The sequence below is a fragment of the Narcine bancroftii genome, chromosome 13 (genome assembly GCF_036971445.1).
Source record: "Narcine bancroftii isolate sNarBan1 chromosome 13, sNarBan1.hap1, whole genome shotgun sequence".
Lineage (NCBI taxonomy): Eukaryota > Metazoa > Chordata > Chondrichthyes > Torpediniformes > Narcinidae > Narcine > Narcine bancroftii.
Genome location: NC_091481.1, coordinates 35,588,907 through 35,609,514, shown reverse-complemented (window position 1 = coordinate 35,609,514; position 20,608 = coordinate 35,588,907). Strand labels below are relative to the sequence as shown.

The 20,608-nt window shown below is 43.9% G+C and overlaps 1 protein-coding gene across 9 annotated transcripts in view; it reads left to right on the top strand.

The window, feature by feature from the left end:
- The window catches only part of eea1 (early endosome antigen 1), a 123,464-nt gene that overhangs the window by 22,508 nt on the left and 80,348 nt on the right, over positions 1–20,608 (top strand). For 4 of the 9 annotated variants that reach the window (XM_069908163.1, XM_069908162.1, XM_069908160.1 and 1 more), the window contains exons 1-8: positions 1,058–1,330; positions 3,524–3,610; positions 7,776–7,904; positions 13,015–13,139; positions 17,538–17,592; positions 17,682–17,747; positions 20,223–20,262; positions 20,381–20,494. In XM_069908163.1, the coding sequence (XP_069764264.1) occupies positions 1,091–1,330; positions 3,524–3,610; positions 7,776–7,904; positions 13,015–13,139; positions 17,538–17,592; positions 17,682–17,747; positions 20,223–20,262; positions 20,381–20,494 (856 nt within the window). In that variant the 5' untranslated portion in view covers positions 1,058–1,090. Of the gene's footprint in view, positions 1–1,057; positions 1,331–3,523; positions 3,611–7,775; positions 7,905–13,014; positions 13,140–17,537; positions 17,593–17,681; positions 17,748–20,222; positions 20,263–20,380; positions 20,495–20,608 lie in introns of those variants that run through there. The other 5 variants (XM_069908161.1, XM_069908164.1, XM_069908165.1 and 2 more) reach the window with 5 other exon arrangements.

Here is a 20,608-nt window from a genome sequence, read left to right as displayed (position 1 = left end):
TGTGTGTGTACATGTAGTTCTATATCTCTACACACACTGTACCTCTATCTCGATTTCTCAGTGTGTTTATGTATGTAGACACACCTGCCTATTAGAATCTATGTGTGTTTGTGTGTGTATATACATGTATGTATGTGTGTGTGTACATGTATGTGTGTGTGTACATGTAGTTCTATATCTCTACACACACTGTACCTCTATCTCGATTTCTCAGTGTGTTTATGTATGTGGACACACCTGCCTATTAGAATCTGTGTGTGTATATACATGTATGTATGTGTGTGTACATGTATGTGTGTGTGTACATGTAGTTCTATATCTCTACACACACTGTACCTCTATCTCGATTTCTCAGTGTGTTTATGTATGTAGACACACCTGCCTATTAGAATCTGTGTGTGTATGTGTGTGTATATACATGTATGTATGTGTGTGTACATGTATGTGTGTGTGTACATGTAGTTCTATATCTCTACACACACTGTACCTCTGTCTCGATTTCTCAGTGTGTTTATGTATACAGACACACCTGCCTATTAGAATCTGTGTGTGTATGTGTGTGTATATACATGTATGTATGTGTGTGTGTACATGTATGTTTGTGTGTACATGTAGTTCTATATCTCTACACACACTGTACCTCTATCTCGATTTCTCAGTGTGTTTATGTATGTGGACACACCTGCCTATTAGAATCTGTGTGTGTATGTGTGTGTATATACATGTATGTATGTGTGTGTACATGTATGTGTGTGTACATGTAGTTCTATATCTCTACACACACTGTACCTCTATCTCGATTTCTCAGTGTGTTTATGTATGTAGACACACCTGCCTATTAGAATCTATGTGTGTATGTGTGTGTATATACATGTATGTATGTGTGTGTGTACATGTATGTGTGTGTGTACATGTAGTTCTATATCTCTACACACACTGTACCTCTATCTCGATTTCTCAATGTGTTTATGTATACAGACACACCTGCCTATTAGAATCTGTGTATGTATGTGTGTGTACATGTATGTGTGTGTGTACATGTATGTGTGTGTGTACATGTATGTGTGTGTGTACATGAAGTTCTCTCTGGATGCAGACCTCTCCCTCTCTGTGTGATCCCGACACGGGCCAGGGGAGGGGTGGACGGGCCGCCCGGACCATGCCGGCTGGACGTCAGATGGCTCCGGCGCTCTCCCCGCCCGCCCGTCGGCCCAGACTCCTCCCTCTGGCCCTGGCAGCAGACGGAGCCAGGCAGCGCTGCCGAGCGCCCCAGTCCGACGCCGTGTCTGCGGGCCGCGCCACTGCCATGTTGCGGCGGATCTTGCAGAGGGTAGGTGCGGGGCGATGGGAGCGGCTCCCCGTTCGTCGTCCGCGGCCGCAATCCCCTCCCCTCCATTGGGAGAGGCCTAGTTGCCCAGCGCCCTTGGACGGGGACATCAGGCCCAGAGCCTCGGGTGGGCGGTGACCGGAGCGTCCGGCTGTGGGCCGGGGAGGTCTGGATCAGTAGACAGGGTGGGGGTGGTGGGGGCTCTCCCTCCCCGGGTCCTTCCCTCCCCTCACCCCCAGCTCCCCCTTCCCACCCTGGTTCAACCCTTCCCTCTGTCACCCGGTCCCCACCCCATCTCTGCTCTACATAACCTTATGTAACTCTAGAGAGAGACCTTGCTTCATATGTTCTTCTCCAATCCTGGAATCTCTGCATCCCCTCACATCATCTACTCCCTCCCTATAATGAGGTGATCAGAACTGAACGTGAGCTGTAACCTTTATCTTGGGGCTCTTGAAACTCAGTCCCTTAACCAATGAAGGCCAGTACACCACCCGTAATGTGGCAGCGTTATGGACTTGGACCCTAAGGTCCCTCTGTACCTCCACACTGATACGAATCCTGCCATTAACCTTCTACTCTTCCTTCAAGCTTGACCTCCTGAAGTGCATCACTTCACCCTTGCCAGATGGAACACCTGCTATTTCTCTGCCCATCTTGTTGTAAGGTGATAATCCACATTGTCCACAGCATCTCCAAACTTTTGAGTTATCTGCCAGCAGACTGATCTAGCCCTCCATTTCTTTGTCAAAGCCATTTGTAAAAAGCAAGGGTCCCAGAACAGATCCCCACGGAATGCCAGTAGTCACTGACCTCCTTTCTGCAGACAAGCCAGTCTTGAGTCCACACAGTCAGGGTTCCGTGGATTCCAAGCATTGTGGTTTTTGAATGGGGGACCTTGTCAAATGTGTGACTAAAATCCATAAGCACCACACCCACCACCCGCTCTTCATCAATTTCTTAAGTTCCTGCTCTTCCCCAATTAAACACTTTCACATTTTGTCTCCTCCTATCCTTGTCCATAATAGTACTAAAGGTCAGGGAGTTGTGGTCACTGTCTCTGAAATGTTCACCCATCAAGAGGTCTGTCACCCAACCAGATTCATTAAGGCCTTTCCTCTAGTTGGCTTGTCCCACCTACTGTGTCAGGAATCCTTCTTGGACGCACCTGACAAATTCTGCCCCATCTGAACCCTTTACACAAAGGAAGTGCCAGTCAATGTTAGGGAAGTTGAAGTCTCCCATGACAACAACACTGATGTTTTGCACCCTTCCATAACCTGCCTACTTAGCTACTTATAATCGTGAAAGTCTTGAATGAAGGTGAAGCTAAACTCAATCTGCAGGAGGAACTCAGCAGGTCAAGCAGCATCAGTGGGAAGTAAAGAATGGGGATTCCAGCATCTGCAGCCTCTCGTGTCTTGAGCTGAGGTGCATGTGTTCCTGGATGACACGAAACATGGGGTTAGCTGTGTTTGACCATTGGGTGAGGTTGTGGGGTGGGTGGTTGAGGCAACGTTTGCTCTCTGAGGGTCCTCTTGCATCAGAAAGTGTGGAGAAGCGGATTCTCGAGTTAGGTTCAAGATTGTTGTCAGATGTATCAAGGTGCAGGGGGAAAGATTTGGGAGCAGTACAGCAGGTAAAATGCAGCACAGAGTTATGGAAGGAGATCAGTTAATACAGAGCAAAGGCAACATAATTTTACTCGTGGGGTTAATTCAAGAGCCCGATAACAGTGAGAAAGAAACTGTCCTTAAATCTGGTGGTACGTGATCTTACACTAATGAATCTTCCTGATGGGAAGAGGTGGAAGAGTGTCGCTGGGGTGGGATAGGTCTTTTTATACATTAGCTGTTTTTAGATGGAATTTATGAAGGGGAGGGTGGGTTTGTGTGATAATCTGTGCCACGTTCACAACTCTAATTCTTGGGCGGAGTAGTTTCTGTAACACACAATGAGGCACCCAAATTGGATATTTTTAATGGTGCATCATTAAAGTTGAAGTTGTAAGGGTTTCATGCTATAATTCCTCAGGCTTTTGTGGAAGTAGAGGCGCTGATGTGCTTGCTTGGCTGTCGTGTGGGCGCTTTCACCAATAGATAGTTTGGATCTGCCTGGTTCTTTACTGTGTTGCCACGTGCAAGCCGTCTCCAACCTTGGCTGACCTTGTCCTGAATTCTTTTCCTTCTCTTGCAGACGTCTCTTGCCTCTACGGGTTCTGACCCAGACACCTCTGTAACAGCAGCACCCGCAGTAGAAGTCAACAATGAAGGTGGTTCGGAGGTGCGTAGCCATCATTCTTCAACAGTTGGCTGTTGCTTTTTTTTCAAAATGTCTTTTAGAAGGGCCAATTTATGATGACAGTCTGTATTCTTGAGTTTAAGAGATGAGAGAATTGAAGTAAGATTAAAAAAGAGTATGGATAATTAACATAGGCTCAAGGCAGTCAAGACTGTGGTCCATATCCTGACTTGCATCTCATTGTCTCCGGTTAAACAAAACACTTGTAAAATTCTCATTCTTGTTTTTCAATCACTTCATACTTTCCCCATCTTCACTGTAATAACCCTCGGGGATTTCTGCATTCCCAGTTTTAAACACGGCACCACAGTCAAGCCTTAATTGCCATGATTTCCTTTCTAAACCTCTGCATCTCTTAAACATTAACTTATCCTAATGTTGACATTGCAGTGTATATGACCAGCAGTATGAAACTGTAACATATTAATGTAGTTGAAGGTGTTTGTGAAATGTGATATTGGAGAATTTAGAAATGTTAGAACCAGAGAACACTACAGCACAGAAACAGGCCCATCTAGTCTATGTTGAACTATTAATCTGCCTAGTCCTATCAACCTGGACTTGGTCCATAGCCATCCATACCTCTCCCATCTATGTACTGATCCAAATTTTTTAGAAATGTCAAAATTTAGCCCACATTCATCCCTTCAGCTGGCAGCTCGATCCACACTCACCACTCTCTGCGTGAAGAAGTTCCTGCTAAACATTTCAGCTTAATCCGTGTCCTCTAGTTCTCGTCTCACCAAACATTAGATTACATTAAACTTAAGTGTTAGCAGCTTGCAGGATTTAATCTGCAAGAGAATCTTATCAATTATCTTGATTTTACAAACAAGAAGCTGAGGCCAGGTTAAAACCAGCCAGATATTTGATGGAAGAGTTCTACTTAAAGTGGAGTGCTGGGGAATATGAATGTCACGGAACGCTCCAAAGAGACTTTGCTGCATATAACATGTTCTCCAACCCAGGCAACATCCTGGGAAATCTCCTCTGCATCCACCCCAAGTAATCTCCATCCTCCCTATAATGAGGCGACCAGGACTGAACGCAATGCTCCAGGTGCGAGCTGCAACGTCACCTCGTGTGCGTTTGTCAAAATAATCCAAATTCCAGCGTCTCGAAGTACAGCACAAATGGAGGAAGCTGCAGTGATTGCAGAAGAAGTTGAAACATTGCCCACAGTTGGTAACATGCCTGCAAACTCAATGAATAAGGAAGGACCACTCTTCTGGGGGAACGTTTGCCAGGGAATGTGGAACTGACAAATTTTCTCAAATGCTTATCGTACCAACACCGAGGCAAGGTCATTTCCAACAGTGTCGAGATCATGGCCTTCGGAGTCAAGTGTTGGTAAATGAACAGGCAGATTTGGAGTTAATGCATAATATCAAAATCTAATAATCAAGCTCTTTTGACAACCTGCTACACATTTACAATTTTATCACCTTTATGAAAATAGATTTATCTGAGGAGGTGTAACATTGTTGAAGGGATTGTGAGAGTGGGTTTTCATACGGCCTCAATTAGTTGGATTGTTTTCAACACAGAAGATGCATGTCGAGATGTGATTTCTTCCTTGTTTTGTTAAATATATTCCTGGGAAACCACACGCAAAAGATTTTAGAGCGCTTTACAAAAGTTACATCAATAGGACGTAGAATTATTACTGATCTGCATGTTGCTGAACAATTGACTAACTTAGCTGTGGGACCTGATTAGTAGGCTTGAAATAAGAGCCGGCTCTTTGGAGAATATTGGGGCAGCACAGTTGGTGTAGTGGTCAGTGCAACGCCTTTACGGAGCCAGCAATCGGGTTTGAATCCCGTGCTGTCCGTAAGGAGTTTGTAAGTTCTCCCAGTTTCTGCATGGGTTTTCCCCGGGGGGGCTCTGGTTTCCTCCCACCATTCAAAAACATACTGAGGGTGTAGGTTAATTGGGTGTGAATTGGGTGGCATAGACTCGGCCGAAATGGCCTGTTACTGTGCTGTATGTCTAAATTTAAAAAAAAATCCAAAATATTTCTATATTTATTTCATGTGATATCTTTATGTATCTATGTGATAGTATGCTATGAAACAAGAAAGTCTGCAGATGTAGTAGACAAAAGTGCTGGAGAAACTCAGCAGGCCCTGCGGCATCCACAGGAGGCAAAGATAAATGACTAATGTTTCGGGCCTGAGCCCTTTGTCAAGGTATTAGCAAAAAGCAGATGGGAGAGGAGGGAAGAAGGGGCAGGGGGAAGGAGCGCAGAAAAGGTAGGGAGAGGAGGGAAGAGGGGGCAAGGGGAGGAGCACAGGCCAACAGCCAGGAAGCCATAGATGGTCAGAATTGATCAGGGGAGGGGGCAGCTCTGTGAATGTAGAGATGGAAGAAAGGAGATATAGAGAAAGGGAAAGATAGGATGTGGGGGGGGGGAGAAAATAGAAGTTGATGTTAATGTCATCTGATTGTATTGTGCATTGTGTGACTATGTGTGTGCCCCATGTCCCAGGGAAATGCCATTCCTTCTGGTTGTATATATAATACACGAACGAACACCTTTAAGAGCAAAAGTTTAACAGCAACGTAATACACGCATGATTGTACAGCAACAGACGATCTCTCGTAACTGGACTTCTTTGTCTGTGTGGAGTACCAAGTGTTGAAGAGGGGAACCAACAGTCATTCTCTCATTGACAATAACATGGAAAAGCAAGGGCATTTGTATTGACACAAAGTTGGATGGCAATAATAGTTTTTGAACCTTCTGAGACTATGAAATGTGGCCTTCAAAAGCCTGAGAAACACTTGTGTGCATTTGGTGAGATTTCTATTGTAGGATTTGGAATCTGAAAAGGAAATTGAATAACGACAATCTGGAAATAAGCCTTACAACAAAAAGGAAACTGCACTGATTTGGTCACAGCATGGAGGACAGCAGCCTCGCTCAAACAAACCTCAGGGTGTGGTTGAAGCGAAAGGAATGAGAGGAAGACCAACAAAGACAGACTGGGCATGTTGGAGGCTATTAACCACAGAGGGTTGTCAAATGGGTGGTGGTGGTGAGAATTGGTAGGGGTGACCCATCTTTATCTTAACCCTTTCAGGACCTGGTTTTCCTCATGATTGGTGGTGCTTACACATTACACAATGAGAAGGGAGATTTCCTTTGTTCTCTTCCACCTTTCCACAGGGTTATTGCTGATTTTTACTTCTACTCCCTTTCATCCACATTGAGATCCTCACCCCTGCCCAAAATCTAGTCTTGAAATTTTCTGTTGACCCTCTTCCCAATTTCTGACGTCCTTCATTCAAAAATGTTCTCTGCTACTTTTATGTGGTATCATTATACAGCCACATGCACTTGCCAAATAAAGAATTGCAATCTCAATACTGAATGCTTTCACTTGTTTTAAGAGAAGTGTGTGCTACTTCTGTTCTGGGTTTCTTCTCATGACAATGTAATGCTGGTGTTTTCAGTTTACCAGAGCACTAAATAAAACTCCAAGTCTGCCTAACATAACAAAAATAATTCCCCCTGCTCTGTGTGGGACAAGGAGAAGACAACGTTTAAAAATTAGAATGAATGAAACTTCATTGCAGTGGAAGATTTGCTGCTCAAGTCCATCTCAAGGTCCTAAACACAGTGAATTACTGTTGGATATAACTGTATCAAGGATATCCAGATTAAATCAAACTTAATGTAGACAGCAAATAAAAGATGTGTTGTTGCTTTCTTCAACCAACAACAATGAAGATATCCATCCATTGAAGCCACTGGGAAATTTGAAGTGGGTTTAATTATCCTCCATGTCTGTGTGTGTGTGTGTGTGTGTGTGTGTGTGTGTTGTGTGGGTGTGTGTGTGTGAGAGTGTGTGTTCTGGGTGGGTGGGTGTGTGTGTGAGTGAGTGTGTGTGTGTTGTGGGTGGGTGTGTGTGTGTTGTGGGTGGGTGTGTGGGTGTGTGTGTGTTGTGGGTGGGTGGGTGGGTGTGTGTGTGTTGTGGGTGGGTGGGTGTGTGAGTGTGTGTGTGTTGTGGGTGGGTGGGTGTGTGTTGTGTTGTGTGGGTGTGTGTGTGTTGTGGGTGGGTGGGTGTGTGTGTGTGTGTTGTGGGTGGGTGTGTGTGTTTTAATTATACTTGTCTCTCTGAAAGTTCACGCTCTTTCCCAGGGGTTCATCTGTCCAATCTGTATGCAATCGTATCTCACACCAGCTGAGCTGTTTGAACATGACCAGAAGGAGCACACTGTGGCAGACAGGGAGAAACAGGAGCAACTTAATCCTGAAACAGCCATTAGTGTGGGTTGTGCTTTATTTGAATTCTTCTTGGGTGGATGTGCAAAATGGTGGTGGGCTTTCATTCTGACGTGAAAATGGTCCTGATTGGTTCCCCCCCCCCCTCTCCCTGCAGTAGCAGTGGGCTGGCCTTCCTCTGTTCTGCAGAGCATGTTTTCTGCCAGCATGGCCATTTATTGAGTTTTCCCAACTATTGCATATCCTCTTCTTCACTGCTGGGCGCGACATTTGGGCACAATAGAAGCTGGCTGGAGTTTTTTGTTTGAAGATTGTTCGCTGCCTTAGGGTTGAATACGGTGGGACGTGGCTTTGCCTTCATTATCGCGTGCATGGCAGCCTCCCATCTTTGGTCATTGAGGAGATGTTAAATGAAAGCAGGAAGAATCAGTGGACCTTCCACTTGACAAAGCTGCAGGTCGTGGTGAAAATGGTTTTAAGCTTCAGGGGGACAAAAACACTGAAATTCTTGCTTGTGCAGCTGAGCGGGTACTTCATTACCTCAACCCAACTACAATATTAGACATTAAGTTGAAAATAAATAATAAATGCAAAGATAGATAATAAAATATTCACCGTTATCATAGCATACGGAGGAAAAAAAGGTAGTGCAGACAGTCTTGTGATTAGTGCAACAAGGGGGAGGTTCAAGAGCCATTGGAAGGAAACCTCTTCTTGAACCAAGAGGTTCTGGTTGTTTGCCCGAAGGTAGCAGCAAGAAGAGATCGAGATCAGGATGATATTTTGCTATGTGGCTCAGTGTGAAACTTTCTGTGTTACGACAATCTTGAAAGAAAGGTACTTTGTTTAAAAGTGTATGGTTGTGTAGCTCAGAATACCAGCCCTTGAAGTCAACTCTATAATATGGCGAAAAGAGTAATTGATTAGTTGGGTTTAACGAAAGGCACAAAATCTAAAAACAAATAGAATATTCTAACTTCAGCTGGAATAATATGGACAATTGTGAGCCCCTCAAGATGAAGGATTCTAAAGGTATAAAGCTTGTCACCCCAGGATGTTATGAATAGAATTTGGAACAGCTAAGACTGTTCTCCTTGGAACAAAGAAGATTTACGAGGCGACCAAAGTGAAAGATGAAGGCTTTGATAAAGGCTTTGTGGAGAATCTCAGCCAGTCTCATACCATTCATAGGAAGTATTGAGTAACCAAAGTTTTGGGCCTGGCCCTTCATCAGGCAGATTGATGTGGTGTAGGTTTGTATAGGTTAGCACAACATTGTGGACTCAATGGCCTTGCACTGTGCTGTACTGTTCTATACTTTACTAATATCTTTTCTGAAAGGAAGTCTGTATGGACCACATGCATTTCCAATCCCACCCAATTAAGGCAATTGATTTTTGGGCCTGAGCCCTTTGGGAATTGATCATCAAATGCTTTGTTAGAGAAGGTGGTGTAATAGTCTTCATCCTGGCAAGTGGATCAGTGGTTAAAGATTATGGATTTAAATTGATTTGGTGAGGAGCTAAATGGGAGATAAAACGAGTTGTATTTAGAAGGATACAAAAAATGAATGGTCACTAAAATCCAGCTGGGAATCTGGGACAAACATGACTGCCCACTGAGGGGTGGGAATGAGGATCCTGCTGCTTCAGGCTTTTAAGGGGAAGTTGGACAAGGGCATCAGTAGAAAGGACAAGAAGTTTGCACTGATGGCAGGGATGTGCCTGGACTAAGAACATCAGCCCAGACCCACTGGTCCGAATGGCTGTTTCAATGCCGTAATCTCTATGTTCCTGCTCGTAGCCCTGCTGGAAAACGTCAGCGCTACTTTCAATCACAATGCAACCTGTTTTTCATTCTCCCAGGGAATCTGTATGCCAACCAGGGTCATGCCGCCCTCTGACAGGGCTCACCTCTGTATCGGTCGCCCACAAGATGCTCCATTGTGCACTCAACCCCTTCCAATCCACAGACTGCTTTTAAACTTGAGTATCCTGGGAGTCGATCACTTGGAGCAGTTCATTTTAGGATCAGACTGAAATGACCTGATTCCAGTCACCCCCCCCCCCCCCCCCCCCTCCCCACAACGTACATCCTGGACAAACTGTGTTTCTGACCATCACTCTTTTCGGACTCTCTTCAACCTTTGGCTCAGATTTTCAGTCTTTTGTGTAACTGAAACGTTTCTCCTCCCACTTTTGGAGGTGACGAAGGAAAAGAACTCGAATTGTGAGATTGTGAAGCTTGTATGTTTTAGTGTCACCGCTCTTATCCCTCCCCTTGCAACACAGTTTCAACGCCAGTGTTGTTGGGCTGTTGTGACAGTGGGAGAAGTTGGGGCAGGTTTTGTATTCCTTGGCTTTGAATGGGACGTGCATGGTTTGGACTGAGCATCAAGTTTTGCAGTGTAATAGACTGTGATGTTATTACCTCTGGATACCACAAAATAGTGGAGATCAGTGAAATGAATGTACATTGCACCCTTCCCTCATTTAAGAATAAATCCTTGACCTCCCTTCCCAGCATCACTGTGGATAATCCCATCTGAAGTTCAAAAAGATGACGTTCCACAGCCTTAAGACAGGTGCTTATGATGGCAATAAAATGTCGATCTTGCCAGTCACATTCGCTTCTCCAACTGAGTAGAAATCCCTGTGCAAGGCAGAAACGTGGGTGAGCAGAGAATGCATAAATCCGTTTCTCACCGTATGCATTATCCTCTGATGGAGGTGATATCAGCTCCATTGTGTTTTGCAAATCTTGAGTCCAGTTGGAAAATGATCCCTTCCATCTCGTCATTCAATAATTAAGACATTTTTGAACTTTGTTTCATTCATGGTTGAGCAGAGATTTTTGACATCCACTTGTGATGTCTCAACTCTCCACATTCCAGCCCTTCAGCGACGTTCTAAAAGCATCACTGGCAGACAGTCAATAATGAACAATCCACTTAAAAGATGACTGATGGCACTCAAGACATGATTTGTCTGGATTCATTACCACTAGGGTTCTTACTTTGATCAAGTTAGAGAACAAAAACACATGGTGATAGAGGTATTTAAAATTATGAGGGGAACAGATAGAGTAAATGTAGATAGGCTTTTTCCATTGAGAATGGGTGAGATTCAAACAAGAGGAGATGGATTGAGATTGAAGGGAGAAAGGTTTAGGGGAAACATGAAGGGAGATTTCTTCACCCAGAGGGTGGTGGGAGTGTGGAATGAGCTTCCAGCCAAAGTGGTAGATGCAGGTTCGATTTTAATAGTTAAGGAAAAACGTTGGATAGGTATATAGACGAGAAAGGTATGGAAGATTATGGGCTGGGTGCGGGTCAATGGGACTAGGTGGGAAAGGCATTCAGCAAGGACTAGAAGGGCCGAACTGGCCTGTTATTATGTGGATGTGGACATTGGAATAAGCACAGGCCGTTCAGAGCCTCCAGTACGGGGCATCAATTCAAAAGCCTGGGACAACCAATTTTGATCTGTGGCTACTGAGAATTCTCACTGGGGATGTTGGGTGAATTTAATCTGCTGAGAAAGATACCAGCTTTCAATGTGTTTTGAGCTACAAGGAGGGGAATGCCCTGCTTGCAGAGAAGTTGTCTTAAGGAAAACTTTGGTCCATATTCATTGAAGTTTAGATGAATGAGAGGTGATCTCAGGAAAGTCATCAGATTCTGAAGGGAGTGGATATTTCTCATGCTGGGGCAGTATAGAATGTGGGGTGGGGTTGCAGTTTCAGAATAAAGGGTAGCTTGTTTAAGATGGGGGTGTTGAGGAGTTTCTTTTGAGGGTTTGTGAGACCTTGGAGTTCTCAAGGTTAAGGTTCCTTTGATTGTCACGTATTAATAATGTGAGATGCATAATATACCTTTCAACTTTTGTCTGCCATAAGGCAAACAAGGAGTCACCATGAGAATTGCCTGGCGCCCCAAACAATAAGAGAAAGAGAAGCAAAAGAGAGCCCCTTCAGAGACGCTGGGAATCTGTGGATTGGCCTCCAGCACTCCCGCAGCCTCTACATCTGCACAGATTCCTGTTCAAACCATTGGCAGCCGAGGTGCAGGTCCAAATCCCCAATTTGATTGGGAAGCCTTCAGTGCCCGAGGCCCTTCGGGAGCCCTTCTTGCCCTCAGCACTCTCTCAAATCCAGTACTTGGTTCCCGTGAACCAGTTTCCAGCAGCCCGTGTGGGTCCTTCAACTGCAAGTCGCCAATTGCCCTGAATCTTGAATGTGGTTTGAGTTTGTGTCTGAGCCCCTTTGACTCTTGTGTTTAGGGGGCAGTTTCCGTGAACGGACGAATAACCATTGTGAGTGAAGGGTTCTAAGCAGCATTTCAATATTCTGGGATAATATGGTGAAAAGCATAATTTCCCATTCTGCACTGCTGTCCATTCGGTAGTCAATACGATAAAACTGGGGACTTGCCTTAACTTAAACTCGTCCCTAGGAGTAAGACACAGCAGTAGAAAAACAGCAAATTATTAGATTTAGATTTAAATGTATTTGTCATAAAATAGTATAAAGAAAAGGATTCTTATGCAAACAGACAAGGGCAGAAAGAGAGTACAGATGGGAAGTTCATTCATTGCCCTGATGACTGCAGGGGCGAAATGTTCTTTAAACCTTTGGTGTGTGTTTCACACTCAGAAGCCTCCTCCCTTATGGTAGGGGGGAGGGGGAAGAAGAGAATGTGTTTGGGGTGTGATGGGTCTTTCCTAGGCAGCAGGAGATGTTGATGGAGGGGAGGGGCATTTTTGTTATGTTCTTCACTGCCTTCTACCAACTTCTGTAGCTTCTTGTAGAGGTAGTGGGTGAGGGTGTGGCATTGATTTTGCTGGGACTACTTCCCAAGAAGAGAGGGACAAATTTAGGTAATGGAAAGAGTTGCTGGAGTACAGAAACGGCCGGAGATGAATCTTTGTGCACATACAGCATGCAATATTTATGTGCTTCTGCAACATTCAATGCTTCGACGCTGCAGTAAGGGGGCACTCATTCTTCTGTCTGCCCAGTGACTCCACGAGCTTGGCTTAATCTCTTTGCCTGTGCATCCCTGTGCTCTGACACTTTTTGCTTCTCGCTCCCAGTTATGACTCACAGGCCTGTGTGTGAAGCACTCATTTATTCCATTCTCACTTTGACTTTGCAGGGTTTTATTTGCCCGCTGTGTATGAAGTCCCATGCTTCAGCAGAGGATCTCTTCAAACACTATGAAGTGTTTCATGATCCAGGGAATGAATCTGGTCCCAGGGAGGAACAAGAAAATTTCAAAAGGTTTGTTTCTTTACTGCTGACCAAATTGGTTTTAATCAGGTGCTGCACAAGAGACTTCTGCATTAGATAAGGATGCAGAGTTGGGGGTAGTGAGTTGTCATGGATTGCCGAACCGACAGAAGGCAGAGAGTTGGGATAATTGGGTATTTCTCTGACTGACAATCAGCAATTAGTGGGGTGCTGCAGGGATCAGAACTGGGTCCATAGCCGTTCATGATACACAGAAATGATTTGGAAGAGGGGACTAGGTGCAGCGTATCTTGTTGATTACACTAAATGGAGTGGAAACACAAATTGTGTGGAGGACACAGAAGTCTACAGAGAGATATAGATAAGTGATGTGAGTGGGCAAGGGTTGGCAGATGGAGTACCACATTGGTAAATGTGAGGTCATCCACCTTGGAAGGAAAAATAGTAAATCAGACCATTATTTGAATGGTAAAGAATTGCACCATGCTGTTGTGTGGAGAGACTTGAGAATGCTTGACACAAGTCACAAAAAGTTGGTTTGCAGGTGCAGCAGGTAATCAAGGAGCCAAATGCCAGAGGGATGGCATTTAAGAGTAGGCAGGTTCTGCTGTAACTCTACAAGGTACTGGTGTGGTCACACCTGGAATACTGCATGCAGTTCTGGTCTCCTTACTTGAGAAAGGATAACTAGCTTTGGAAGTGGTCCAGAGGATGTTCATTAGGTTGATTTGGGCTTAGTTTATGAAGAGAGATTGAGTAATCTGGAATGAGGTGAGACCTTGAAAACAGATGCAGGTGTTACTGGAACTAGGGGACAGAGCCTCAAGATTCAGGTGAACAGATTTAAGACAGAGATGAGAAGAAATTGCTTGTCCCAGAGGGTAGTGATTCTGTGGAATTCTTTGCCCAATGAAGCAGTAGATGCTGCCTCATTAAATGTATTTAAAATGTAGATCGATAGATTGTTGAATAATAAGGGAATTAAAGGTGAACTAGAGCTGACTCCACAAGGCTGATCAGCCATGGTGGAGCTAGTTTGATGGGCCTGGTTGTATTTCTTGTATTTGTGGGACATCGCACTACGTAATTTAGTTGCTGTGTTCCTCAGTAATTTCATTTCAAAAGCATTCTTGCTGGGCCTCATAAAACTGAGATTTTAAAAATGTCCTGCATAAATGTAAGTAGGCTTGTTGTTTTCTAAATTAGTTCCACAGGTCCAATTTGCAGTCTGAATTAAGGGAATCTTGTGATCTACTGGTCATACTTGGCACTCAGTCATTCACTGTTTAATCAGGCAGTGCTGCAAGGGTTGTCAGAAAGAATGCTTTTATTCCACAGCTCAGATATGCTCAAAAATTCTTCTCCGCCAAACTCTGCATGTAATGGCTTCATCTTTAAATACTATGCACACGAGTTCCACAGAGAAATATTGTTATTCCTTAATAAAGGGACCTTCTTACAGTTGGGTTAACTGACTTCAGCAATATAGACTCCAAGAACCATGGAATACTACAGCACAGAAACACACCCTTCGGCCCTTCTCATCCATACCAAACTATTATTTTGCCAAGTCCCATTGACCTGGACCAAACCCTTCCCATCCATGTACCTATCCTTCTTCTTCCTTCTTCTTTGGCTTGGCTTCGCGAACGAAGATTTATGGAGGGGTAATGTCCACGTCAGCTGCAGGCTCGTTTGTGGCTGACAAGTCCGATGCGGGACAGGCAGACACGGTTGCAAGGGAAAATTGGTTGGTTGGGGTTGGGTGTTGGGTTTTTCCTCCTTTGTCTTTTGTCAGTGAGGTGGGCTCTGCGGTCTTCTTCAAAGGAGGTTGCTGCCCGCCGAACTGTGAGGCGCCAAGATGCACGGTTTGAGACGATATCAGCCCACTGGCGGTGGTCAATGTGGCAGGCACCAAGAGATTTCCCTTAAATGTTAAAAATTGAGTCTGCATTCTCCACTTCATCTGGCACCTGTTTTCTTCTCACTCTCTGTGTGAAGAAGCTCCTCCTAATGTTCCCTGAAAACATTTCACCCTTATCCTCTACTTCCTGTTGGAATCTGTTCACGTGGAGAATGTGCTTTATAGTTTGTACTGAACACTCATCAGTGGTTTGGGGCAAAGCTTGGACTTGCACTTCCCTGTCTGTACTTTTTCTTATTTTAACAGTAGTCAAATGAATTGAATTGTTTACTGTTAATGAGTACTGCGATACAGTGAAAAACGATGTTTTGCCTGTACCTGAAGACAGCAGCTATAAAGCAGAAGTGCAGTTTCGTGCTACAGGGAAGAAATTCAGTGCAAGGGCATCTTTATGAGTGAGAAGTATCTATCTACAAAAATGATTCAGCTAAGATAAATAAAAGGTGTGAAGTAGGGAAAAATTAGATTGATGTGCAATACGTTGACTGAGCTTGGCTCAATATTGTGGGCCGAAGGACCTGCGCTGAGCTATAACATTCTATTTACTATGTTCTATTTAAATTTAGACATACAGCACGGTAACTGTCCTTTTCGGCCCATGAGCCCGTGGCGCCCAATTTTCCTATGACCCCCAGTACGTTTTGATGAATCTGTGTGAATAATGAATGGTGAATAATAAATAATGGTGGTGGAGGGGTAGGTGAGGAAGGAACTGGTAGAGTGTGAATGAAGCTTGCTGAGCAGCTAGAGTTCTGCTGCACCCACAGGAAAAAATAATCTCAGGATTGTATGTGATGTGTATGTACCCTGACAATAAATTTGGGGGGGGACATAAAAACTGAAAACATAGTTTATAAACCTGGGCTCAGCTAGGTACCTTGAAATGTGATGAGGTTTGCTCCTCCACCATCTTTTCCTGCTCTCTTCCTCCCTCTTCCCCCACTCTCACTCCCCCCTACTCGTTGAGTGGGAAGCAACTCCTTTCCCCTCTCATCCTTCCACCAAATAACTCTGCGCTTCTGGCCATTATTCTCACAGCTTAAAATAATTTAGAATGCTCCACTGGCCCTGATTGGACCTTTCTGTTGCAATGCCTAATTAAATTTCCGCTCACTTTCCTCCGTTGGAAAAGAATGAATAACTCCAGCTGACTTGCTCTATCTTGCCCCAGTTGTGGCAGCATGGGTGTAAATCTCCCTGCACCCTTTCTGGTGTTACTGCACCTTCCCTGCAGGATGATTACTGGACCTCGTATCTGGTACTGTGGCCTCCACCAAACTAAAGCTCTGTACGGTTCGAGTGTGACTTCTCCGTGCTCACTTCCTTCTGTGCCTCAGCCAGTGAAGCCAATCGATCATCTGTGCAGCCTCAACCATCTTGTTTGTGCGCTACTCATAGAGATCTGTGGCAAGCACTCCTGAATCCCTCTGACGCTCTTCAGTAGCCCTCCACCAATGCATGATCTTGTATTCCTCCAGAGAGAAATCCTTTTGCTGATTTTATGCTCATCCAACTGGACCATTGATATCCTTCCTGCCAGCTTTGGATACTCCAAATGCTTTCTCACATCTGGAGGCCAAATACCATCCATAGAAGCAACAATGGAAGGTAGAGGAGAAATGAATTCTGTTTGTTACAAGGATGGGTGCTGAGCACCTGGAAGGGGCATGGTCAGGAAGACCGCAGATGAGTTGAAAATTAGTGGAGTTGTTGCAGATGTGGAGGGTAGTCATGCAATAGTAGTGTTCGTGAAGTGTTGGTGAAATGGCAGATGATGATTAATCCCCATAAATGTGAGACGATTCATTTTGTGAGTACACCATGAGTGGTACAATTCTTGGGAGTACTGAGGATCAAAGTGGCCTTGGTGTACAAGTCCAGTGCAGGTAGATAATGTGGTTAAGAAGACATATGGGATACTCCTGTTCATTAGTCGGGGCACTGAGTACATGAACAGGGAAGCTGTGCTCCAACTTTATAACACGTTGGCCAGACCTCAGCGAGAGTGCTGCGTGCAGTTCTGGTCAGATGAAGTAGGGCTGGTGAGGGTGCAGAGAAGATTCACCAGGATTTTGCCTGGAATGGAGCCATTTAGTTAAGAGGAAAGACTTCAGAGGCTGGACCTGCTTTCTACTGAGCAGAGCTAGTTAAGAGGGGACATGAGGTACATAAAATTGTGAGGAGTGTATACTACAGGAAACATGTCCCCTTATCAGAGGTGGATAAAACTAGAGGATGTCGAATGAGGGGAATCTGAGGGCACCCTTTTTCACCCAGCGAGTGGTACCTACAATTCATTACCTCAGGGGTGGTGGAAGTGGTCACCAACAGCATTTAAAAGATGTCTAGACAAACACTTGAATCTCCTCGGCATTGTCAGTAATGGACCAAGAGCTGGAAGGTGGGATTGATGGGGAAGTGATCAGCATGGGCATGGTGGGCTGTTTCCATGCTGTAGGACTCTCAAGTTGCCCATCTGACCTTTATATTCCTTCCACGTGCAGAGATGATTTCACACTCCATCAACAAGAGCTGCAAGACCTTAAGGCCTCCTTAAAGGTGAGAATGTTCACATTTTCCCACTGCCACCTCCTGTTGCCTGTAACTACATATTGAGCTACTCAGAAGCTGGTTCCTTGTCTCTGCAGGAAGAGCGATGGTTCTCCGAGGAATTGAAGAAAGAATTGGACAAAGTGCAAGGACAGCTGAAGCAAGTAATTCATTTCACATGCTTAGCTGGGTTGGATCAAAGTGTCCGGATTATATTTGTGGGACTTTTTGAGCATTCCACTCACATACGATTTTAAGTAATCCCTAGGCCATCGTTTCTCTGCGATTAGTAAGGGATTACTTAAGGTGGGATGTGGATGGGAAGGGAAGACTGCTCGAGACCCCATTGTTACTGAAATATTTTGCTTAAGAAAAATTGTCATTGGCCCATTTCCTTTGGAGTGATGAAACCGTGCACATAATGAGTCAATGGGGTACGATTCAAACAGTGGATTTCAAACTTTTTCTTTCCACCCACATCCCACCTTAAGCAATCCCTTAATAATCACAGAGCATCTATGGCATAGTGATTACTTAAAGTGGGATGTGAGTGGAAAGAAAAAAGTTGAGAACCACTGATTTAGCTCTTTGACAGGAGTACCACCATCTGTTAGGGAGCAGGAGAAGGGAGGTCCAGATAAATCTTTTACAAAATAAGGTGCTGTTTTCCATTTTTAAAATCCCCTTTTTTTTGAGCATGAAAGCATAAAAACTGTTCTAAAATTTTATAAGTTATTGGATTAGCTTTGGTTGGAGAATTATGTCCTGTCTGGACTCCTTACATTCGGAAAGTTCTAAAATCCTTGGAGAGGGTATTGAGGAAATTTAAAAGAATGAAACCTGCGGATTTTTTTATATAGATTCGTAGGAATTGAAGGAGCTGGTATTTTTGGCCTCAGTGGAGAAGATTTTAATTGTGAAGTAGAGAGGGTTTTCTGTGACAAGGTAGCCATTGCGTTTATGATTTTAAATTTAGAGGTGGGGCACAGTAAAAGACGCTTCTGGCCTACGAGCCCACTCTGTCCAAACACACCCATGTGACCAATTAACTACATCTTTGGGGCAAACTGGAGCCTCTGGCAAAAGCCTGTGTCGATCACGGAGAGAACGTATATACTCCTTACAGACAGCTCTGGATTTGAACCCGGGGCACTGGATTTGAACCCGGGGCACTGGCACCAATAGCATTGTGCTAACCACTCTGCGAACTATGCTCAAGATAATTGGCTAAAATGAGTCACAAGGAGACTTTTATTTAGCAATAGGTTGTAACGATCCAAAATGTAATGCTCCAAAATAAAGGTAGCATAAGTTACTTCCAAAATAGAAGTGTATAATTAGTTGAAGTGGAAACATTTGCTGGTCTTATGCAATGTGACAGGGGAGTGGAACTAGCTGCAGCATGTTGGAAGAGTTGGCACACACAAGTGGTCTGAATGACCTCTGTGCATTGATGAGATTAATGTTGTCATGAATCAAAACATGATGCACTGGCATCAAACAGAAATGTTACCTTGAGTTTTGGTGATGAGATTAAATAAAGCAAGTTCCCTCTTCTGAGGGGATGGCATTCTAAGAGCAGCCAAGTGTCCTGAAGTTGAATAATTTTAAATACTTGTGATGCTGAAGTGTACTGTTGATCAACGTGCTGACCAGAGGAAACCAATTCCTTTCCACATCAAGTTACCCCTGTATCCTGTTTGAACCGTTGAGGAGTGTGGTCATCAAAGGAGCCAGGTTTTTTTGCTTTGGTTTGTGTCATTTGTCTCCATGAGTGATTTGCTTTTCACCTTAAGTTTATGCTGTGACGTTGGGATAACTTACATTTCTTTGTGTGGGTTGGAGATGTAAAATTTGTTTCCTAATTGTGAAGATTCATGGAGCAACGGGGAATAACAGGGAGAAAATAAGATGGTGTTAATATGATCAAGGAGATCCCAGGGAAGGATTGGAAGGAGCTGTTCCTTTCATTTCTTGGAGTGTGGCTTGTATTGTGATCTGCAACATAACTTGTTAATCAAGTGAGCTTGAAAGTTGGTGAAATGATCTGGAACTAACTCCAATGTGATAAGTGGCTTCATTTTTCACATATACATAAAGTTTAGCTTGAATTATGAAGTGAAATATATTTTGGCCGTTCGTATTTAACATTACTCCTTGTAAACACTTATCCGGATACAATGTGCTAGCCACTTGTGGCTAATCGATAATCCAGATATGGCTATTGCATTTTTGATCATTGACTAAAATTGTGTAATCGATGCGACCTTTGGCCACGTCATTTCTGTATCTCAATATGTGTTTACACGTGAACTTTAACCTATATGTGCATAAATTGCTTCAGGTAATTGCAGAGAGTGAGAGATTCTTTGATCACTAGAACTTCTGCTTGATGTTTATTCAGTAAAAAATATGCAAAAAATGCATTAATCTCTTGTGTGCTTTCTACTAAAGTTAGCGTGGGGGTAAAAAAAATCACTTGTGGCTAATGAATGACTTCATTCAGACTAAACTTGGTTGACAACATTTTCAGCGTGCGATTTTTTTTTTAACTGGAGCCACTACCAGCCTCACTCAATTAATTGATGTCACTAAGTATCTCACATGGTTAAACACGTTTAAATTTCTTTTATTTTTAGGCATCTCAGTCCACAGGAGTGATGTCTGCTGTTCCTCCAGGTAACCTCTCTTTGAAACATGCCTGAGATTTTACAATGCAACGCGGTGATTGTCCAGAGCAGCAGACCTGAAATTAAATGAACCTTTTAAACTGCGGTTTCTCATTTTCTCCCTCCAGAGATTTCACACCTGCAGTGCCAATTAGAAGATTTCCAGGTAGAAAACAAGAAACTCACACAGATGAAAGAGTTGCTGGAGCAGAAAGCTGCCACATTAGCAGCAGAGTTAGTCGGTGAGTGCGGACTCTCTCCAAAGATGAAAGAAAGATTAAACGTACTTTCACTTTGGGGCCTCTCAATCCTTTTGAAATGTTGCCTTGTTAGGTAAACTGCAAATAATTTGCGTG